The sequence below is a fragment of the Erythrolamprus reginae genome, chromosome 2 (genome assembly GCF_031021105.1).
Source record: "Erythrolamprus reginae isolate rEryReg1 chromosome 2, rEryReg1.hap1, whole genome shotgun sequence".
In the NCBI taxonomy this organism is placed as follows: domain Eukaryota; kingdom Metazoa; phylum Chordata; class Lepidosauria; order Squamata; family Dipsadidae; genus Erythrolamprus; species Erythrolamprus reginae.
The window spans coordinates 280416368-280437864 of NC_091951.1; the positions used below are offsets into that span (position 1 = coordinate 280416368).

The following is a 21497-nucleotide window of genomic DNA, read 5'->3' on the forward strand; positions in this document are numbered from 1 at the left end:
GCATGCGCCCCCCGCCCAGGGTGGGCCGAGTTGACTAAACGCCCTTCCCCTTGAACTGCGGTCTTTAGTCTCTCCCGCCGAGGGATGGCGGGAGAGGGGAGGCGAAAATGGGGCTGTTTTCTCTCAGCACGTGCTGCTACCCGCCTATGTTTTTCCTCCCCCTTTTATTTATTTATTTGTTTGTTTTGTCAAGTACGTCTTGGTGGTACACAAAGATATAATAATATTTATATACATGATACTAGTAAAAGAGAAACAGTAGGATAGGGGCCGGAAGGCACTCTGGTGCACGTATGCACGCCCCTTAATTTTTTTTATTCATATACTGTACTGTACTGGGTTTTATATACAGTACTATAAATCATGGAACGTCTCATGTGCCAGTGTGGGGGGAAAAACCCATCAAATTAAAATTAAATAACTGCACCGCTATTAGTTAGAATTACTGCAACCAAGTGCTGTCCATTTAGTCACGATATCAATCTTCTGTCCTTATTTCTGATTTTTATTTCTGCTTAATTCCATTAGCTAAAAGTCATTTTAATAGTCATAATTGAATCTTAGTTTTGAAACCATAATCTGCTTATGCATCATTCTCCCTTATACACAACATCACTAAATCTCTTTACAGCAATATTAATCACTGCTTTCTGTGTTATAAACTAGCTTGGTCCAGTGATTAAGATACCAGGCTAAAAGCCAGGAGATGGTGAGTCAAGTCCTTAGACAGCCAGCTGGATGACTTTGCACCAGTAACTCTCAGTCCAATCCATTTTACAGGATGGTTATGGGGAATCCAGAGCATGATACATACCATGGTCTTTCGAGACTGAAGGATGCCAATGCAATATGGGGAAAGTAGAAGGAAGGTGCTGGCTTTAAGGCTAAGGCAGGATTTTAACTCATGGTTCTACTTTCTAGCCTAGTGCCTTAATCACTAGACTAAAAAACCCAATATACTCCTGGAATATTCATAATGTAGCCTTTACTGGAATGAAGGTAAACAAGGTTTTGGCTTTACAAGGTTGGTTCAGATCAGGATTGTTTAATGAACATAGCTGATGCCACAAAATAATAGTACAGTAGTTTGTTGGGCTGAGTTCACTAAGCATTGTAATATATTAATATATAATTCTGCCTTATATCTTTACTTTTAGCATTGCTTACTTTCATTACTTTCTAAGTCTTTTCTACTTCTCAAAATGATATTATTTACATGTTTTGATCTCCTTTTTTAAATTCCATTCCTTATTTTTTTCAAGCTTCTCACTTATCTTTACTGGATAAGTTAAAGATATTATGGTAGCATGCATCTTTGCCTCTCTATGCTACACATACCAAATCATAATATGCGTACTGGGTATGTACTATGCAGGGGTGGGCTGCTGCCCGGACAGAGGGGAATGCAAAAATGGGGCTCCACCCCAGAGCACCCAATTTGCACTGAAAGATGTTGAAAAATGCAGGGTGCCCTGTATAAGCCACGCCCACAGTGTGGTAGTAAAAAGTTTGGTAGCCCTTCACTGGTACTATGGCACTGTCACAAATCATTAATTCATGTATAGTTAGTATGTGTTTCATTAAAAATATACTTGAGAATACCACAGTAATTTGGTGTTCTGGCCTAAACTTTATTAGTTTTAATATATGTAGTCTATATTCTAGCATGATCTCTACAATCACAAATCTTGCTATAGTTTGTAAAGCAAAGATAAACCTGCTTAAATTTCTTGCTGTAATTTGTAAAGCAAAGATAAACCTGCTTAAATTTTCTTGCTGTCCAGTTTATCTATCCATCATATCTTAGTTATCTGATCTTATATCCCTTTGCTTTTTTGAAATCTGTTCATTTGACATTTTCTTAGATGACTGCATTTGTCTTAATTAAAACATTGCTTGAATGAAAAACTAGTGCAGTGGCTTGATAATTTGCATTCTCTTGCATACTTAGAACTAAGACACCTTAAACATGATCTAAGTATTGCCCACAAGATTATATGCTGCAATGTCCTGCCTGTCAACGACTACTTCAGCTTCAACCACAACAACACAAGAGCACATAACAGATTCAAGCTCAATATTAACCGCTCCAAACCTGACTGTAAAAAATATGACTTTAGTAATAGAGTTGTTAAAGCGTGGAACTCATTACCGGACTCCATAGTATCATCCCCTAACCCCCAACATTTTACCCTTAGACTATCCACGGTTGACCTCTCCAGATTCCTAAGAGGTCAGTAAGGGGCGTGCATAAGTGCACTAGAGTGCCTTCCGACCCCTGTCCTATTGTCTCTCCTATATCCCATATATCTTCTCTTCTATCCCTATATCTTTCTTCTATTCTCTCATTATTTTATCCTATACTCTCTGTTCTATTCTTTCTCTAATTCTATTTCCTCCAAGGTGTCCTCTATTACCTTCATTGTGTATTATTGTGTATTGGACAAAATAAATAAATAAAATAAATAAATAAATATCTTTTCCTTTGTATATGTAAGTATATACTGTACTACTGAACTTTTCCAATCCCGAGGCACACAATATTGTTCCATATTTTTGCACTGACATTAGCATTTTAATTGCCTTTTCCCCTGTAGATTTAACAGTTAATTCAGCGTTTCATCCATTCCTGCTTTCATGTCTGACTACTTTTCTACTGCCTCTTGTACCTGACCTCAAATAAACTAGTGAACAATCTGGAGAAAGGTACTCCAGATATCCAGGGTAACCAAGGCATTTAATGCCAAAATTGTTAATCAAAGTCTGCATATTTGTTCTTTCCTTCCAAGTGTTAATGCCAAAATGTGTGCAAAACGAAGGTTGCGTTTTGCATAATACACTGAAGAACAAATTAGCTATCTTTTAGCTTACTCTGTCACACAAACTCAGCCCATGTGATATGGCTTATTGTGACATGTTAACTCAAAACACTAACAGTAAACTGCCATTAAATGATTCATGTATAAATGTGTGTCCTAAACACAGCACACTTGTGGATAGGAGCAATTCATTTGCCCGCATACTTTCATCATGGTCCCATCAAGCAGCTAGCACACTACCACAGCCACAACATCACTGGTGCAGCACATTCACAAATCTCTTCCATATGGGAAAGTAGAGTAAGCATCATCTGATGACACCTTTTTCCAAATCCCTAGATTCCCAGCAGTTCACAAACCTATTTAAAAAGTTTGAGATGGAACTGTACAGAATCCCTTAATGGAAGAAATATCCACATGGTTCAGTTCCAAGCTGGGTGAAAGACCCTGGAAACATGGAGGCTGATTGGAAAGATGATTTTATGATGAAGAGAACCATCAAGCACATGCGATTATGGGTAGCGGACCACATGGGTAGCTGACCACATGTGAGTGAGGGATTTTTTATACCTTCTCTTGGGTTTTGGATTTGAGCCTCCTGTTCCGGTGCAAGAACATGTATTCTACTGGCTGTTGTAGGGGTCATAGCTGGCTCTGTAGGTTATCTGAACTAAGTTTGGTTGAAGCCTGGAGGGCGATGCAATGTCCCTAGGAGATTGTGCAATGTGGTGAACCCAGAATTTCATCCTAGAACTGGAGGTCTTTTGTTTTCTAGATAGGTTGGTCCAATCTTCCTGAATGGGCACAAAATATCTGCTGGAGGTTTTTAAGAGACTTGGGGGCTGCTTTCTGTCTCCAAGAGCATATTTCTCCAATTCTTCTTTAGGAAAATACAATATTCTGTATTTTTAATATTTCCTAACATATTTACTACTTCTAAGAGAGGGGTGGGTGCTAACTTTCTACAAAGGGTATGACATGGTAGATCTTCCCTACTTCAATTTGGTTTATGAGATTCACTCATCATATAAGAGGCATGTAGATATATAGTGGCACCTCTACCTAAGAATGCCTCTACTTCGTTACAAACGTTTCTAGATAAGAACTGGGTGTTCATATAATTATTTGAATTTATAAATTAGAAAGTTAATTGTATGTGTAGATGGAAGAATATTTTTAGTTATATTAAATAAGTGAATATTAATTAATTAATTAATTAATTAAATAACATGATAGTAATAGACAGAATGCAATAGTTTAAAAATAATAAAAATACAGAGTAATTTCATAATGTTACTAATATTAAAGTATTATCTTTTTATATACTATTATTAGTTTAAGTATTTTATATTTTATAGATAAGAAAATTAATTAAAGTTATAGAAACCATAAGCTATAAACAATAGAGTTAAATTTAATAAGAATATAGAGTGTGAGTGTTATATTTCTGAATCGATCTGATTATAGTCAGACATATTTTTTTTTTTTATTAGTTAGACTTCTATGATAAGCGGAGCAATGGTAGTTCCTTGAATGTTGAATGTTGTTTGTCTTTGTATGTCTAATGAAAAATAATAAAAAATATTTAAAAAAAGAAAAGAACCGGGTGTTCAAGATTTTTTTGCCTCTTCTCTAGAACCATTTTCTACTTACAAACCTGAGCCTCCGAAACTGTAACTGGAAAAGGCAGGGAGAAGCTTCCATGGGGCTTCTCTAGGGAAAGGCGGGGAGGAGCCTCTGTGGAGCTCTCTAGAAATTTCCTGGGAGGAAACAGGGCCGGAAAAGGTGGGGAGAAGCTTCCATGGGGCTTCTCTAGGGAAAGGCGGGGAGGAGCCTCTGTGGAGCTCTCTAGAAATTTCCTGGGAGGAAACAGGGCCAGAAAAGATGGGGAGAAGCTTCCATGGGGCTTCTCTAGGGAAAGGCGGGGAGGAGCCTCTGTGGAGCTCTCTAGAAATTTCCTGGGAGGAAACAGGGCCGGAAAAGGCAGGGAGAAGCTTCCATGGGGCCTCTCTATGAGTCTCATGGGAGGAAACAGGGCCTCCACCCTCCCTGTGGTTTCCCCAATCACACACATTATTTGCTTTTACATTTATGCCTATGGGGAAAACTGCTTCTTACAAACTTTTCTACTTAAGAACCTGGTCACGGAACGAATTAAGTTCGAAAGTAGAGGTACCACTGTATATGGTTCTGTCTTCATAGCAGTGAAAACAAAGTAACAAATGGCATTTTTCCAGGGTGGGGCCAACACTTTAAAATGTGCTGCTACATTTTAGATCACCAACTACAAAACTAATAGCTGGGCTTGCTTTGTGCTTATAATAGGCTATAACTGCATTGTTATTACCTTCATTCTTATTTGATATATTCCGGTATTTTATTTTCTGGAAAACTTTACTTTGCTTAAAAGTTTCCAATGTTGATTTTGGTTGAATTGTAGTCACCTTAGAACTTTTCAATGTTAAAAAAACAGATCTTTCTGGAATTTCAAAAGAACTGCAAAGAGTATCTCAATGAAAAGTATGCCTTACTTGGTTTTTGAATGTTTCCTATTCCAGAATAGGAAAAATGGTAAAGAATAGTCTAGCCTTTGGGGATAAAATGATTGGTCTAATAATAGATTGTAGCAAGTTGTCTTCTTTCCCACGATTGTACATTTTTCTTGGACCTTTTATACATTCCTGATGTTCTAAGCAACATGTTTTATTTTTCTACAGCTATTATTTAATATTGCATTAATCTTACTATTTGATTCAGCTTTGTTTTTTTTTTGTTGGATAAAATTCAACAAGGCAATCAATGTGATGTTGGTTGCAGTAGTAATACTGTATTAGTAAAAATGAAGCTCTATCAAATGTAATATTTTGTTTGGAAAACTGGAAGTGTTGCAGCAAAACAGACTGGAAAATAGCGGGCTCTGATGAGCTCCGCGAAAATCTAGCCTTATGAACCATTGTCAGGGGGGTCTTCATACCGGAACTGTCCTGTAGGGACAGTGAAGGAGAGGCGTCTTAGACGACAAAGAGGAAGAGGCAAGTTCTTTGATTGGTCAGAGACAGTTTTTCCAGACCGGTGGCAGGGGCAGGGGCCATTTTTAAATGACTGCTATAACACTGGGGCAACTGGACTAAGTTTATGTGCAGAAGCAGTATTTGGACGGAGTGCTGAAACTGGCTGAGAGAGTGACCAATAGACAGGTAAAAGGCAATTTAGAATTTGGATATTAAAAGAATTGTTCAAGCTAAAAATAATGGCTGATTGGCAATTAGGAACTGGATAAAGGAAAAAGAAAGCAGAGATTAAACCACTAAAGCCTAAGAAGATTATTCATGTTATAATTGCAATTGGAGAAACGTAAATTAATAAAAGGAAGAAATCCGGGAGAAAGGGTGGTGGGGTTTTTTGTGATTTAAAGTTTTTTGACAGCTTTGACAACCAGCTGGTGTGTGTTGTGGACTGGAGACAGCCATCTTCTGGAGAAAACAAAGTACTGTATTGCAACACTTTGTGGAAACTAAGAGAGAAAATGCAGCTGTGAAATATGATCTTGACTGTAGGAAAATAACTTGGAAACTGAAAACCTTTGAGGAGTATTTGTTTTGCTTACAGTTTGGATTTGTTTTTCTACAGCTGTGGAAGACAATAAACTCTGGAATTGGACTAGATTGGATTAATATTTGAACTGGACATTAGAATTGGGGGGGGGAGATTGTATATATTTTAAGTTTTAATTAATTAATTGTGATATAATTTAAAGTTTTTTTTAAAAAATTGTTATATAAAAATTTTACAAACTTGTTAAATTGGTAATATGGAGTTGTGGATGTATGAGTAATTATTTGAGATATTAAAACTTTAAAAGGTAGTAAAGAGTCAGAAATTTTGTTGGAATTCACAGAGCAGGGAATAGGAGAGAAGGTGTAAAAGAGAATATAAATGAGGAAGAAGAAAATAACATTGAAGAAGGGACTGAAACCAAAAAGAGCTTGATGATTTCACTGGGATTTACAGTGACACAAAAGGAGTAGACATAGGAGAACATCCCTCAAAAAAGAATTAGTCGAAATGGGAAGAGATCAGGGAAAATTTGGGGGAGAACCACTCCAATAATATACTCAAAAGTGAGAAAGGGGACTCAGGAGAAGACACACACACACACAAAAAAAGAGAAGTTAAAAGAATGGGGCTAATTTATAAACTAATGTATGTTATTGCAAGACATTAGGAATTTAGGGAGATTAATGATATTGCTTATGTATTAAGAATAAAAGTTAAGATAAATACATGAGAATATTATGAGTGAAACTGAAAACACATATCATGTAAAATGGGTGATGTATATGAAAAGATATGTAAGTATGGTTTGGAAAATACTTTATAAAATATGTTTTTTGTTTTTTATTACAAAACATTTGTAATAAAAATTGATTTTTTAAAAAATGTAATATTTTGCTTATATTACTGCATTGTACAGCTCATTAATACATTTGTTTTTACTAAATTAGCTTACATATGTACATGCTGAATTTTGAAAAATAGTTGTTTCTGTAACACAGAATCATATTTTAGAACTTTCTGGCACACAGGAAGATTTAATGATTACCGTAAGTCTATTTATACATCAATGAGCAATTATATCAGCATAGGTTTCTGAAATACTAAAAGTTTATGACATATTTAAAAAAGATATTGCTTTAAAAATTATAATAGTGCTTTAACACCCTCCAAATCACTTCCTCTCCCAACCAAAACAAAACTCATAATTTCATTATGGTTAGAGTTGGGCAAGAAATATTAACTTTTAGTAATCACAATTTAAGAAATAAAATAATAAAATCTTACAAATTCAAATTCATTAGAAATAAATTTAAAACCATTTTATTTGGGAAGTAGCTTAATATTATATTTCTTGTAATCTGTTGTCAGGAATTTTCAAAATCATTTTATTCATTTATTTGGAACTGCTTTTTATAGCATCAACTGGAAAAATATCTGACTTTGCTACTTGATTTTTTTAGATACAGCAGGAACAAATGGTCATAGCAATCCATATTTCTATGAGCTACAGTTCTATTAGAACTCAGATGAGATTAACAATTTATTGAGTTGGAAGGCATTTTTGGGGGATATATTAAACGTTTGCTTTCCCTGCACCCTTTTATCCCTAAAATTGTACAACGGTTCTATCAGCTCTTGACTTTAAAATGGTTGTACATTTATGGCATATGGTCAGAAGTAAATGCCAAGCTAATTTTATTTTATAGGCTTCTACCTCTTTCAAAATCCCATTACAAATACTCATCTATTTAAACTTTCAGTCATTTGCATTTTACTCTGGCATTACATTGAATATGTTTACATTTAATTGTAGGTTATACAGCAGCTGCTTATTGCAAGTAACATGTTATAAATCTTCCAAAAATAACACATTATTTATAGCCAGAGATATCATATCCAATTTGTTTCGCAGAGTTGGTTATGCCTGTATTATGTAATAGAGCACAAATCAGCCAATTGCATTTAAGTTAAGTATGTGGCTGTATGGTTAGAAACAAAGAAAAATCAGAGCTAACCAGCTTATATCTTAAGCTACCTTTTTTCAGTTTTGTCCTCTATGATCTAATCATTATACATATTAGATTTAATTACTAGGTTGCCATATTATTTTCTCTGCTACTAACACCCCCACATCTGCAAAATAAATATAATACCTCTGGATACCATTAAAAGCTTTCACCCTCATTCATAGTTGAGAAGAAAACACTGATGAGCACTGATGTTACTAATCAGATAATGAAACATCTGCAGGTGTTTTTCTTAGAAAACACCAAAACTTTTTACACATAGTTTACTATTTTCCAAATGTGGATAATATATAAGGCCATTAACTAAACTGGGGCTGAGTTTTTAAAACACAAGAATAAATCTTTGATCAATGCGGTACTACCTAGATCCAGCCACAAAAAGATATGAATAGTTTCTTATGGGTTTTAAACTGTTTTTTATATTGTTTTTAGATTGTGACCAGCCCAGAGTCCTTAGAGAGTTGGGCGGCCCATAAATTAATTATTTGAATGATTTATTGATTGAATGAGTAATTGAATGAATGAATGTAGACAGCTAGGTAAAACTAGTCAAAGTGCCTTTTTTATAATACTGTACAATTGTGAGAACCGAGGTAAGTAAATCAGGGATCAATTATAGGGTAGCACACATCATGCAAAAAACTCCAAAAATCCAAATTCTCACAGGCTGCAACTTACAAATTGGGGAGAAAAAAACTTTAATTATGAGCAGGGCTCTCATAATTAAATCAGACAATGCAGTGGTGCATAAAGTCTGCAGAGCTAAAAATATGATTTTTGTGCCGGCATAAAGATCCAGTTGGGAGGAAGAAATGAGAATTTCTCTATTTTTTCAATTGGTTTGTTGAAAAGAACAGCGAAACTTGGTATTTCGACACGATTACACCAAAATTTGGAGTTGGGCGGCATATAAACTTTATAAATAAATAAATAAAAAGCCCGATTTTCCTCCAAGCAATTCAAACAAGTTGCCGGCGGGATTTTGTAAAAAAATGTTTTTTTTTTCAGATTTCGCATTCAAATTAAACCTAACTCAAATAAGCCCAGATTCTACAATTTTAAAAAAGCAAATAAAATCCACAAAAGTTCAGTTTTAAACTTTATTATGTTACCAATTTAATACGCAGAATGCATAGACAAGTTTTACAATACGTTACATTTTTATATGAAAAAAAAATCTAGACACTCGGACAAGTACAGAGAAAAAGAAGAAAAAAATCCCAATCCCGATCCGAGTTTGAAAACTCAGCACTGGCGACCGCGGTTACCATTCAGTGAGTGAAGCGAGAGTCCCAACAAAGAACCGCGACAGGAAATCCGGTCCGTCTTTCTCTTCTTTCTATCTCTATGGAAAAAAATCCGAGTCCAACAGACCCTGGAGTCTCTCTCATCCGGGGTTCGGCAAGTAAATAGAATTCTGCGCAAGCGCGGTAGAGTCCGGTGGGTGGGTGGGTTTCCTGCCTCCGCTGCGGCTGTTCGGTTTACGCTGGCGAAGAGAAAAGGAAGTAGTAGTAGTAGTGTGTGTGTTTTTCTCCAGCTGGCTGCGCGAGACCGGAGGGCAGAGGCTTGGAGGAGACCGAGTAAGCGACGCCCACCTTTCCTCTCCTCCCCACCGCGCGTCACGCGCTGCCGGCTAGGGAAAACAGCAGTTGAGGGGCTGGGAAGCAGCATTCCAGCGTGGCCACCGTCTCCTGCGGACCGGCAGGTGAGAGAGGTCGAGTCCCTAGGCTGGGTTTGCCGAGGGATCCTTCCTTGCTCTGCCTGGGATCGAGGGGATCTCTCTGCTTGGGATTTGTTTTTTTTATGGGGCAGCTCGCCGACTTGGGTCTATGGTGGGGCACAAAAGAGGCTTGTCCCAACTAGCCTCGCGCAACACAGAGATAGGCTTTAAAACTTAAGTAGATCGGAGGAGTAAAACCGTATTTGAAAAATATCTGGCTCTGCTTTCTTGGATACTCCGAATCAGAAGCGAGGGGTGGTGGCCCAGCTGATGGGGGAGTCGGTCCATTGTACCGGTGATCTTGTACTTACAAGTGATCGTTCAAAGTTGGCAGTGGCACTTAAAAAAAGCAACTGGTGATCGTTTTGTTTTTCACAGTTACAACCTTTGTGGTATTCAGGTGATCAAAATTCAGATGATTGGCAACAACTGGTTCATATTTACTACCATTGCAGCATTCCCGGGGTCGCGTGGTTCGTTTTTGCGACCACCTGACAAGCAAAATCAATGGGGAAGCCCGATTCACTTAACAACCATTTTGCTAACTTATCAGCTGCAGTGATTCACTTTGACAGCTGTGGCAAGAAAGGTCGTAAAATGAGGCAAAAGTCACTTAACAAAGGTTGCACTTAACGACATTAACGTAGGGCTCCATTTATTTATTTATTTATTTATTTAGTTAGTTAGTTAGTTAATTCCATTGATACGCTGCCCAACTCCCTCTGGGACATACAGTATTAAAAAATTCATACATCTAAAATGAGAGATCATTTAAAAACAATTTAAAAACCTACATTAAGGCCATATGTATCATTTATGGCCAGATCTCGATGATGTATCATTTGATCAACAGGCCCCAGGGCTGTTGGAAAAATCAGGTCTTTACAGCTTTCCGGAAAACCAGTAAGATGGGTATAGTACTGATCTCAGGAGGTAGCTGGTTCCAGAGAGCTGGGGCCACCACAGAGAAGGCCTGCCCCATGGACCCACCAGTGGACACTGTTTAGCTGACGGGACCTGGAGAAAACCAATTCCATGAGCTATGTGATAGAAGGAGGTCTTGTGGTTGTAAGTCTAGGACTACCTGTATAAATCCAGAAAATTGAGTTAAAACATGTCAACTGTTCTTTGGCTAGCACTGCTAGAGTTTCCAGGATTACTTTTTAAATGTCCTAACATCTGTGCAGGTTTAAGGCCATGGTTATGAAAGCTGCTGTAGATGATGATGATTCAGGATGGGAGATGAATATAGCTGAGAAGATGGAAAAGGGTAACACAAACTGGATAGACATCACCCAAGATTTTGAAGATTGCTGTAAAGGTAAGTCTTGCTGAATACAAGGTTTAGATAATGCTACTAAACATAAATTGGAATTGTGAGAGAATATTATTCAAAGTTTTTCAATATATAACCAAATATTTTTCTGGAGAGGATTGAGTGACATTACTTGAAAGCATTGAATAGTTTGGATTGACTTGAATTGTCAAAACTAAGTTCACTAAGGGCATCAAACGACACAACCCTTTTGTGTCTTGTATCTACTCCTTTTCCACAACTAGTATCATTTATGCAATGAAAATGAAATGTTGAACATTTTCCCAGCTTTGAACACTTCCCAGCTTTCCCCCCCCCCCCCCTGGGAATTTTTTTCATAGTGACCAAACATTTTTGGAGTGCATCTTTTCAAAACCTTCATCACTCTGTTCGTAAGGCCCATTCCGGCATCTTCAGTAGGTGTTCAACGGATGAGAGATTTAGAGAAGGAAGGAGGCAATTCTCAGTTATCATAAAATCTGTTATCTCAGCAAGTTTTTTGTTTTATTTTGGATCTTCGAGTCAGGATTGATTCCTAGCGACTGCCTGGACAAGTCCTTGTGTTTTTCTTGGCAACATTTTTCAGGAATGGCTTGTCATTGTCTTCTTAGGACTGAGGGAGAGTTACTGGACCAAGATCAACCAACCAACTTCATGCCTAGGGCAGAGCTAGAATTCAGTGTCTCCTGATTTCTACTCAAATGCCTTAACATTACACCAAATTGACTCTGCTAAGCAGTTGGACTTCCTGATATCTACATGTTTGAATAATGCAAAAGTAGACTGATAGGCATGGGATAAAGTTTCCGTACAGGTAGTCCATAACTTACTATCATAATTAAGCCTGGTAATTATAGTCATTATTTATAAAGGGGGAGTCACAGGACTGATCCGATTTTCTATCCTTTTTTGCAGCAGTCATAAAGTGAAGGCTTTGGACATAAAACAAAGCCATTTGCAACGGGCTGTATTTTGCTGGAAACTGGAAGTAAGCTGCAGTTTTCAGCAAACCTGTTGTAAATCAATGTCTTATGACTGCAGGAAGCTGCAAATGGCCATAAATGCAGGCCGATTGCCAAATGCCCCAAACTTGGTCATCCGACCACGGGTAGGAAGCAGTTGTTGGAACTTTGAATTCAGATCGTAAGTAGCTTTTGAGGGTTGATTGTAACTTCACATGTTTGTTAAGCACAAATATATACTTTTACTGTATGAATATAATTTATTTTTGATTATATGATGTATGGGGTGGATGACAATTGGAATGTTTTCTAATTAATTCATTTGTATTCTTTTTTAGAATTGAAGTTAGGAGAATTGCTTCATGACAAACTGTGAGTTTATCATAAGAACAAAATATACTTGTGTTATACAGTGATCCCTCGATTTTCGCGATCCCGTTCTTCGCGAAACGCTATATCGCGATTTTTCCACCCGATGACGTCACTCTCTTCCTTCCTTTCTCATCTTTCTTTCTCTCTCTCTTTCTCTCTCTTGCTTCTTCCTCTCTCACACTCTCTTCCTCCCTCTCTCATCTCTTTCTTTCCTTCTCTCTCTTTCTCTATCTCTCCCCCTCTTGCTGGCGGGCGGCGGGCGGGCGGGCGAGCGGGGGCATCAGTGAGGAGCCGGGATTTCCCCTTTGCGTGGGCGGCGGGGAAACCCCGATCTTCGTCTGCTCGCTGCTGCTGCAGCAGCAGCGAGCAGATGAAGATCGGGGTTTCCCCGCCACCCACGCAAAGGGGAAAGCCCGATTCGGCTCCTCGCTGCTGCCGCCGAGCAGATCAGCTGCTAGGCGGCCGCAGCAGCAGCGAGCAGACGAACATCCGGGTTTCCCCACCGCCCACGCAAACTCCACCATCTGTGCATGCGCGGCCATGGAAAAAGGGCGCGCATGCGCAGATGGTGTTTTTACTTCCGCAACCCTACATCGCGAAAAATCGATTATCACGAGGGGTCTTGGAACGGAACCCTCGCGATAATCGAGGGATCACTGTATGTGAAACAAATGCTTGGTAGATCCTTTCCTCATATCAGTGGTACTATTTGATATGTTGGGTATAAAAGCGTATGTCAGTAGTATGGACAATTAAAATTTGTATTACTATACATCTTAAATCAAGCTTAAATTCTATATAAAATGTTTGAAATTAGGCAATATTCTCTATTAATTTGTTTGCAAAATGTTTGGAAAAAATCTGTTAAAGCTTGAAATATATATTTTAGGTAAAATATATTTTTTAATCTGTCTTAAAAATAGACTGGTTCAGTGATTTTTAATAGCAAATTATAGAAACTCAACTCTTACAACTTTATATATTTTTATTTTAATATATTGATCATTTAAACATTGGACTTTGTAGTGTATTTTATTGAACTGGTTGACATTAGATTTTCATATGAATCCTTGCTGAGGCAAAACTGGCATTTTTCATTGATGTTAATGGCTTGGGGTTGTGGGTTTATTTTTTGAAATGTGCTTCTTGGGCGGCATACAAATCCAATAAATAAGTAAGTAAGTAAGTATGTATGTATGTATGTACGTACGTACTAGAAGTTACAAAAAAACGTTATGAACATATAGAAACATAGAAACATAGAAGTCTGACGGCAGAAAAAGACCTCATGGTCCATCTAGTCTGCCCTTATACTATTTTCTGTATTTTATCTTAGGATGGATATATGTTTATCCCAGGCATGTTTAAATTCAGTTACTGTGGATTTATCTACCACGTCTGCTGGAAGTTTGTTCCAAGGATCTACTACTCTTTCAGTAAAATAATATTTTCTCATGTTGCTTTTGATCTTACCCCCAACTAACTTCAGATGGTGTCCCCTTGTTCTTGTGTTCACATATTGTGTTAAATACACGGTTATGACTAACTTATTCCATTAACTTCAATGAATCTTATCAATTTGAAAAGTATTTAAAAAAAAAAATAGAAGTAGCTTTGCTTAATGTTAAGCGTAGAGAGAGATTATTTGCCCTAAATACAATAATCAGTAAACTTTTCTCAGTGTATTCCTGTTCTCACAATTAAGGGTATGGTCAGTAACAAATAGAAGGGAAGAACATTTAAAAATTCTACAGGATCATCTAACAGACTGTATAATGTATGTATCGGATGCTGACCATTTATGTTAGCATAAATATACTGTATTTGAGTCTTATTACCCAGATATTTTTTTAATACTGAAAATAGCTAATATTCATTGGTAATTTTTCACATTCTCTATTTCAACTTGCTTAAGAGTATATTCTGGATATCTTTTTTAAGATGGATATTTAAGTTTGCACAATAACATTTAAACTGAATAAGCATTAATTTTTGTTTAAATTACTAATACAAACTTAATTATTTCTCTTTTCTAAACATCCTTAGTTTTGGTCTGTTTGAAGCCATGTCTGCTATTGAAATGATGGATCCTAAGATGGATGCCGGTATGATTGGAAACCAAGTTAATCGTAAAGTTCTTAACTTCGAACAAGCTATCAAGGTTAGTTTAATGTCAACTGTTTAATGAATCATAAAAATAACTCATTGTTATATGAATACAAATATTGTAATAAGTATGAATATTTTGCATTAAGAAAGAGATGAAGGACTTTAAGTTCCTCTTCTTTATCTTCCTTATGCTACACCGAAGATCCATCAACTGATTAGTAAGAAAAAACAACCAATAATATTTTTTTTAAAACATGACTTCTGAGAACATATTCAATTTAAGAACATTATAGCAGTTAATACTGAACAATTGTGAGTTGATTTTCTTGTTTAGAATAAATCAAGCACATTGAAACTTGATCCTAATTAAAGAATGTCTCTTGTATCATAAACACCCTAAAAGCATCCAATGAAATTATTCGGTTAAGAGTAGATATATTTATTTATTAATTATATAAATTGTACCCTGCAAAATAAGTAGACAAGTTTAAAGTATTCTCAAAGGAACAACAATAAAAGTTTTTATTAAAATTTGAGTTATAAGGAAGAGCATTATGAGTTAAAAATGAAGTAAAACCCAGAAAAGCCTGCTAAAATATTCAAAAGCTAGGCAAAGAGGTGTGATCTTTGTCATTTTTCTAAATATGTAGGGTTGACAACCACCTAATTTTTGGGTGACAAATTAGTCCAAAATTGTATGACAGCCAGAGAAAAGTTCTGTTTTCTTCCTCCCATTCTTCCAGTTTCTAAAACAGTGAAGCTTTGAAACTCTCTTCCTAAGTCAAGTGCATAAAACAGGCAGATTTTGCTTGAATTTGAACCTGAAGATATCCTATAGCAGCTGTTGTTTCTGAATCTTCAAAGACAGGCTCATGTCTCCCACAAATCTGTGGGACTCATGAGTTCCTCCATGTGTTTGTTGGACCCAGGTCCCTCCTGGTTGGTTTCGGCCAGCAGGGAGTTGACACGAGGCTGGCTCCAGGCTTTGGTTAATGTCTCCTTGAGGGAGGGGTCATCATGCCCCTCCTCAAAAAGCCTTCCCTGGATCCAGCAGAATTAAAGAATTTTCATCCAGTCTCCAACCTACCCGTTGTGGGAAAGGTTGTCGAGAAAGCAGTGGTGCTCCAATTCCTATGGTCATTGGATGAAACGGATTATCTAGACCCTCTTCAATTGGGCTTCATATCTGGCTACAGCACAGAAACTGCTTTGGTCACTGATGGATGATCTTTGGCAAGCCCGAGATGGGGGTCATTCTTCTATCTTGGTGGTACTTGACCTCTCAGCTGCCATGGTCTCCTGCAATGACTAAGGGAGTTGGGAGTGGGAGGCACTGTGATACGGTGGTTCTCCTATCTCTCTGGCCGGTTGCAGTCGATTTTGGTAGGAGGACAGAGTTCAACCCTCAAACCCCTCTTCTGTGGGGTGCCCCAGGGTTCGGTCCTCTCTCCTCTCCTATTTAACATCTGCATGAAACCACTGGGTGAGATCATCTGACGACACGGGGAGAGGTATCAGCAATATGCTGATGACACCCAGTTATATATATCCACCCCGCTTCAGTTTAGTGAAGTAGTGGATATGATGTGCCAATGTCTGGAGGCTGGGAGGGTCTGGATGGGAGTTAACAGGCTCAGACTTAACCCTGATAAAACTGATTGACTGTGGGTATGGTCTCCGAAAGACTATACCAATTGTCCATTCTTGGTTTGGGGTGGGTGGGGAGGAGAAATTCCCCCACTCAGAAAAGGTGAGTAATCTGGGTGTCTTCCAAACTCACAGCTAAGATTAGACCAACATTTGACAGCTGTAACTAGGGGGACTTTTGCACAGGTTCATCTAGTGCACCAATTGCGAACCTACTTGGATCAGGAGGCTCTTGTAGTCTTTCATGTCCTCATGTTATGATCATTGCAACACACTGTACATGGCACAACCCCTGAAGAGTATTCAGAGACTACAGTTGGTCCAGAATGCAGCTGCATTCGATTGGTCTCCGGACGCAATTCAAGGTGTTGGTCATTACCTTTAAAACCCTACATGGCTTAAGTCCAGACTATCTTCGAGACTGCCTTCTACCGCATAACTCCTGGATTAAGGATTGTACTATCTAGATTCACCCACTCAGGACTTGATACTGAATGCTGCTGAGAGGTTTAGCAGGATATGTAACAGGGTGTCCAGCAAACCTAGAAAACAGGGAAATCAGGGAATTATCAGGGAAATCAGCAGTTTGGGAAATATCAGGGAATTATCAGGGAATTCGTGAAAAAAATGGAATAAATCAGGGGGGGAAACCAAACTGTTAAAATGTTTAAAAGTCAGGGAAAAATCATGTAAATAAAGAATGGATCACGCTGCCTGGCAGAGTCAAGCAAAAATGAGCATAACTGTGGCAAGAACTTGCTTCCTCAGTTACCAATATTTCTCCACAGCTTAGCTGTTTGGTATGATGTCATCTATGACTGCACCTTAACTAGATCACAAGTTAGAGGGAAATGTCAGGAAAATATCAGGGAATTTCAGAATGTTTTCCCCCTGGACACCCTGATGTAATTGCCCTTGTGCTCATTCAGGTGCTGATAGTCATCCAGTGTAGCAACAGCAGTGTGGTTCCCATTCCATCCGTGAGCCTGATAAAAATGCATGGGGATAATTCATTTCATCCAGGATTCTATTATATTATTATATTTCTTACTACTCACTATTTAGGAATGTAAAACATCTTGAGATTCTCAGAATTATTTACAGAATAATCAGGAGTTGGTCAATCCTAATCGAAGTTGTACAACCCAGGAAATTTAAAAAGGAGCAAGCAAAATGAAAACAAATACCCACTGTAAATAATGTCAGCATTCATATTCTGCAGGAATAGGTGACCTTCTGTAGGAGGGGATTGTAGCTACGTTTGTTGGGAGTAAAGACCATAATGGACAGGATAATTCAAAATGTGAATGGCCGTATCACATTAGGAGGATGTGGGCAGAGGCAGGGTTTTCTGGGCTTAGGAAGAGGGTTTGTGTTTGGTTTTATACACAATCTGTCGGAGTACCTGGTAATGGCCTGGAACAAGGCTTCAGTAGGGGCTCTAGATCAGATTGCGTCTTTGCAACCTCTCTCTGACAGTGGATCCAGAAAAGCTCTTTGGTTCTCCAAGGAACTCCGAGAGATGAAATGCCAGAAGAGATGTCTGGAGCAGCATTGGAGGTCCAATAAATCCGTAAGGTTAAGAACCTTCATTAGGATTTACCTAGTGGTGATTAAGGTAGCAAAATGTTCACAACTTGCCGTCCTAATTGCATCTACAGAATTACGTCCAACCGTCCTGTTTAGGGTGACCCACTCCCTCCTTAACAGGGGGGGAGTGGTTGAACCTTTGCAGCGTAGAGCTGAGGAGTAGGGACAGTTTCCTGTGATAAAATCACTCAGATACAGACAGACTTGGACGCCAACTGGGCAGTCTCGACAGAGATGACTGGGGCGAGTCTTAGTCCGGTTGTGTGGGACGAGTTTGATCTGGTGACACCTGATAAAGTGGACGAGGCCATGGGAGCTGTCAGCTCCTCCACTTGTTTACTGGACCCATGCGCCTGGCTGGTTTCGGCCAGCAGGGGCGGTGACACAAGGCTGGATCCAGGCGATGATTAACGCCTCCTTGAGAGAGGGGTCCTTTCCATCCCCATTAAAGGAGGTGGTTGTAGGACCCCTCCTCAAGCATCCGTCTCTGGATCCAGCTATTCTGAACAATTATCGTCCTGTCTCCAACTTTCCCTTTATACGCTCCTTCAAAGGTCAGTTGGTTTTGCCTGTCAGGAGTGAACCAAATTCCTTCTCTCCGCTAATAACTGCAACAGTGAATGGAAATATTTCCTCACAATTTTATTTTCACTCATTACTAACAGGACCCTTATGTTTTCCCCCTTATTCTTTTAAAGGATGGGACCATTAAAGTTAAAGACTTATCCTTGCCTGAATTGATAGGAATAATGGACACTTGCTTTTGCTGCTTGGTAAGAATGTAATGCTTTTAATGTTTGCATTAAAATAAGTGGAAATAACTTCTTCTTTAAGCCTTTAAAATAGGTTTTGGATTCATAAAAGTAGACTGAAGTAGTTTGTCCCTTTGGTTCTAACCAGAATATTTTAATTCTGAATCAGTCCAACTTATTAACTCATTTCAAGGTTGTAGCTCAAAAAACCTGACTTAGAGAGTAAACTTATTGTGATAAAATAGTTTTCACTGTGCATGATAATTAAGCTGGCGCATTTTCTGAAACAGGTCCTGGCAGGATTCTCATGGTGAACTAGAAGGTTACACAATAATATCATCAACCTCTTGACCCTAATGAAAGTAAATGGAGTCTAGTCAAAACTGGAGTAGACTGGGGCTACTCTGTGATGTAACTACAAAGTGATGATGTGCCTTTTGTTTTAAGGGATAGCAAGCTGTTCTTTAGATTTTTTTAAAAAATTCATTATTTTCTTGATTTCGCTCTTTTGTTTTCCTTTGTAAAGCAAAGTTATAAATATGTATAATTATTTTTTGTTATCCTTATGAACTCTTTCAGATTTGCCCCCTTTTCAGATTTATCTTTTGTTTTTTCAAAGAAAATATGGTCACCATAATGTTATAACCATTATCATAGACTTAGATAGGATATTTAAGCAGATACTCAGTGAGAAGGGTTTGTGTCTATGCATGTTATTATATCCATATATAATTTATACCGGGACTGGTATACAGGTTCAGAGTAGCATTGTCAAGAGTTCTGCGTGGATAGCAAGGCAAGACATTTTTTCAAAAGTTTCTTCCATGTTCAGGACAAAACAGGATTAAAAAAAAAATCTTAAATATTCTGATGCCCCACAAATGGCTTCACGTTCCTTATTATCTACTCAATATTTTCAGATAACATGGCTAGAAGGCCATTCTTTGGCACAGACAGTATTCACCTGCCTCTACATTCATAATCCTGACATTATTGAAGATCCTGCTATGAAGGCATTTGCACTGGGTATCCTGAAAATTTGCGATATTGCTAGAGAAAAAGTAAACAAAGCAGCAGTATTTGAAGAGGTGAGTTTCTTCTTGGTTCAATGTTTTCCATTTTTCAATAAAATTGCATTCCTTCAAGATGTCATTGGCTATTCTTACAGTTTTTATCACCTATTTCTTATCCCTTAGTATTTTTGTCTTTTTAATGTTGCTTTTACATTTTATTTGCTATACAGTAGAACCCCGACTTACGAGACTAATTGGTTCCGGAAGGAGGCTCGTAAGTCGGAACGCTCGTATGACGAAACATTGTTTCCCATAGGAAACAATGTAAAGTCAATTAATCCGTGCAACAACAAAAAAACCCGCTGCCGCCGAACGCGGAAGTTAGCGTTCGGCTTCAGGAGACAGCTGCGAAGCGGCACGCGTGTTTTAAAACATGGCAGCCGGCCTGGGGGGCTCGGGGGCTTCCCCCCGAGCCTCCCAGGCCGGCTGTGACGCTAACTTCCGCGTTCGGCTTCAGGAGACAGCTGCGAAGCGGCGCGCGTGTTTTAAAACGTGGCAGCCGGCCTGGGGGGTTTGCCAGCAACCCCCCGAGCCCCCCAGGCCGGCTGCAACCTTTTAAAACACGCGGGATACGAGCGCCAAGGAGCTGTCTCCTGAAGCCGAACGCAGAAGTTAGCGTTCGGCTTCAGGAGACAGCTCCTTGGCGCTCGTATCCCGAATGTGAGCTCGGGAGGCGAACAAAAATGTCGCTCCCCTCCCAGCTCTTATCTCGAGTAGCTCGTAAGTAGAGCTGCTCGTATGTCGAGGTTCCACTGTAGTTTATAAACCTCTTACTTTCAGTTAAAGATACACTGGAACATCTCCTTCCATAGTTATTTAGGGTAGCTTACATGTATAGATGCGAAACTCTTCATTCCTTTGTACTTGATGTATCCCACATTCTTGTACTGTGCTGTTATAACAGCTTTGCCCTTTCTCCGTTGGAAGTATTTCATATAATTGAAAACACCCAAAAAATCTGGAAGTGAGTTAGGTGGCCATATAAATTTTCTTTAAAAATATGTGCTGTTTTATTTTTTTATTATGAACAAATCAAAGTTAGAAAGGCTTATGTCTAAAACAACTAAATCTCTCCTTCAGTTGAAAACATTTTTTTTGTAATTTTTGAATTAGGAAAATGCAGTTTATTTAAACTATAGTTTCATAACTTAAGTCTGAAGTAATTTAGTAAAGCTTCCATTTTCAGCAATGTTTATAATATCATTTAGGAAACTATGTACATAAAATGTGTGCTTCGGAACAAGTCGTACAGAAGTGGAAATAGTATTAATTCCTAAAATTTTGTGTGTTACATTTTTGTTGTCTTCCATATGTCTTGTGAGTGTTTTCTGGAAATATCTAGTGGTGCAAATGCAGGCTGTTGTATTTTGTATTTAGGAAGATTTTCAGTCTATGACATATGGATTTAAAATGGCAAACAGTGTGTCAGATCTTCGAGTTACAGGTAAAATTCAAATTCATTGTCTCTTTTTTGGAAGAATATATCCATTATCATACTTTTAGTGAATAAAGCCTAAGTTGTATGTACTGTCATTGGGTTTTTTAAAATTGTT

The 21497-nt window shown here is 38.2% G+C and overlaps 1 protein-coding gene across 1 annotated transcript in view; it reads left to right on the forward strand.

Annotated features, from left to right (window-relative positions):
- Nucleotides 1–9821: 9821 nt before the first annotated feature.
- The window catches only part of NAA35 (N-alpha-acetyltransferase 35, NatC auxiliary subunit), a 38698-nt gene continuing 27022 nt past the window's right edge, over nt 9822–21497 (forward strand). The window contains exons 1-7 of the mRNA XM_070742772.1: nt 9822–10109; nt 11312–11445; nt 12740–12773; nt 14820–14934; nt 18818–18892; nt 19792–19959; nt 21322–21388. Coding sequence (XP_070598873.1) covers nt 11322–11445; nt 12740–12773; nt 14820–14934; nt 18818–18892; nt 19792–19959; nt 21322–21388 — 583 coding nt within the window. The 5' untranslated portion in view covers nt 9822–10109; nt 11312–11321. The remainder of the gene's footprint in view (nt 10110–11311; nt 11446–12739; nt 12774–14819; nt 14935–18817; nt 18893–19791; nt 19960–21321; nt 21389–21497) is intronic.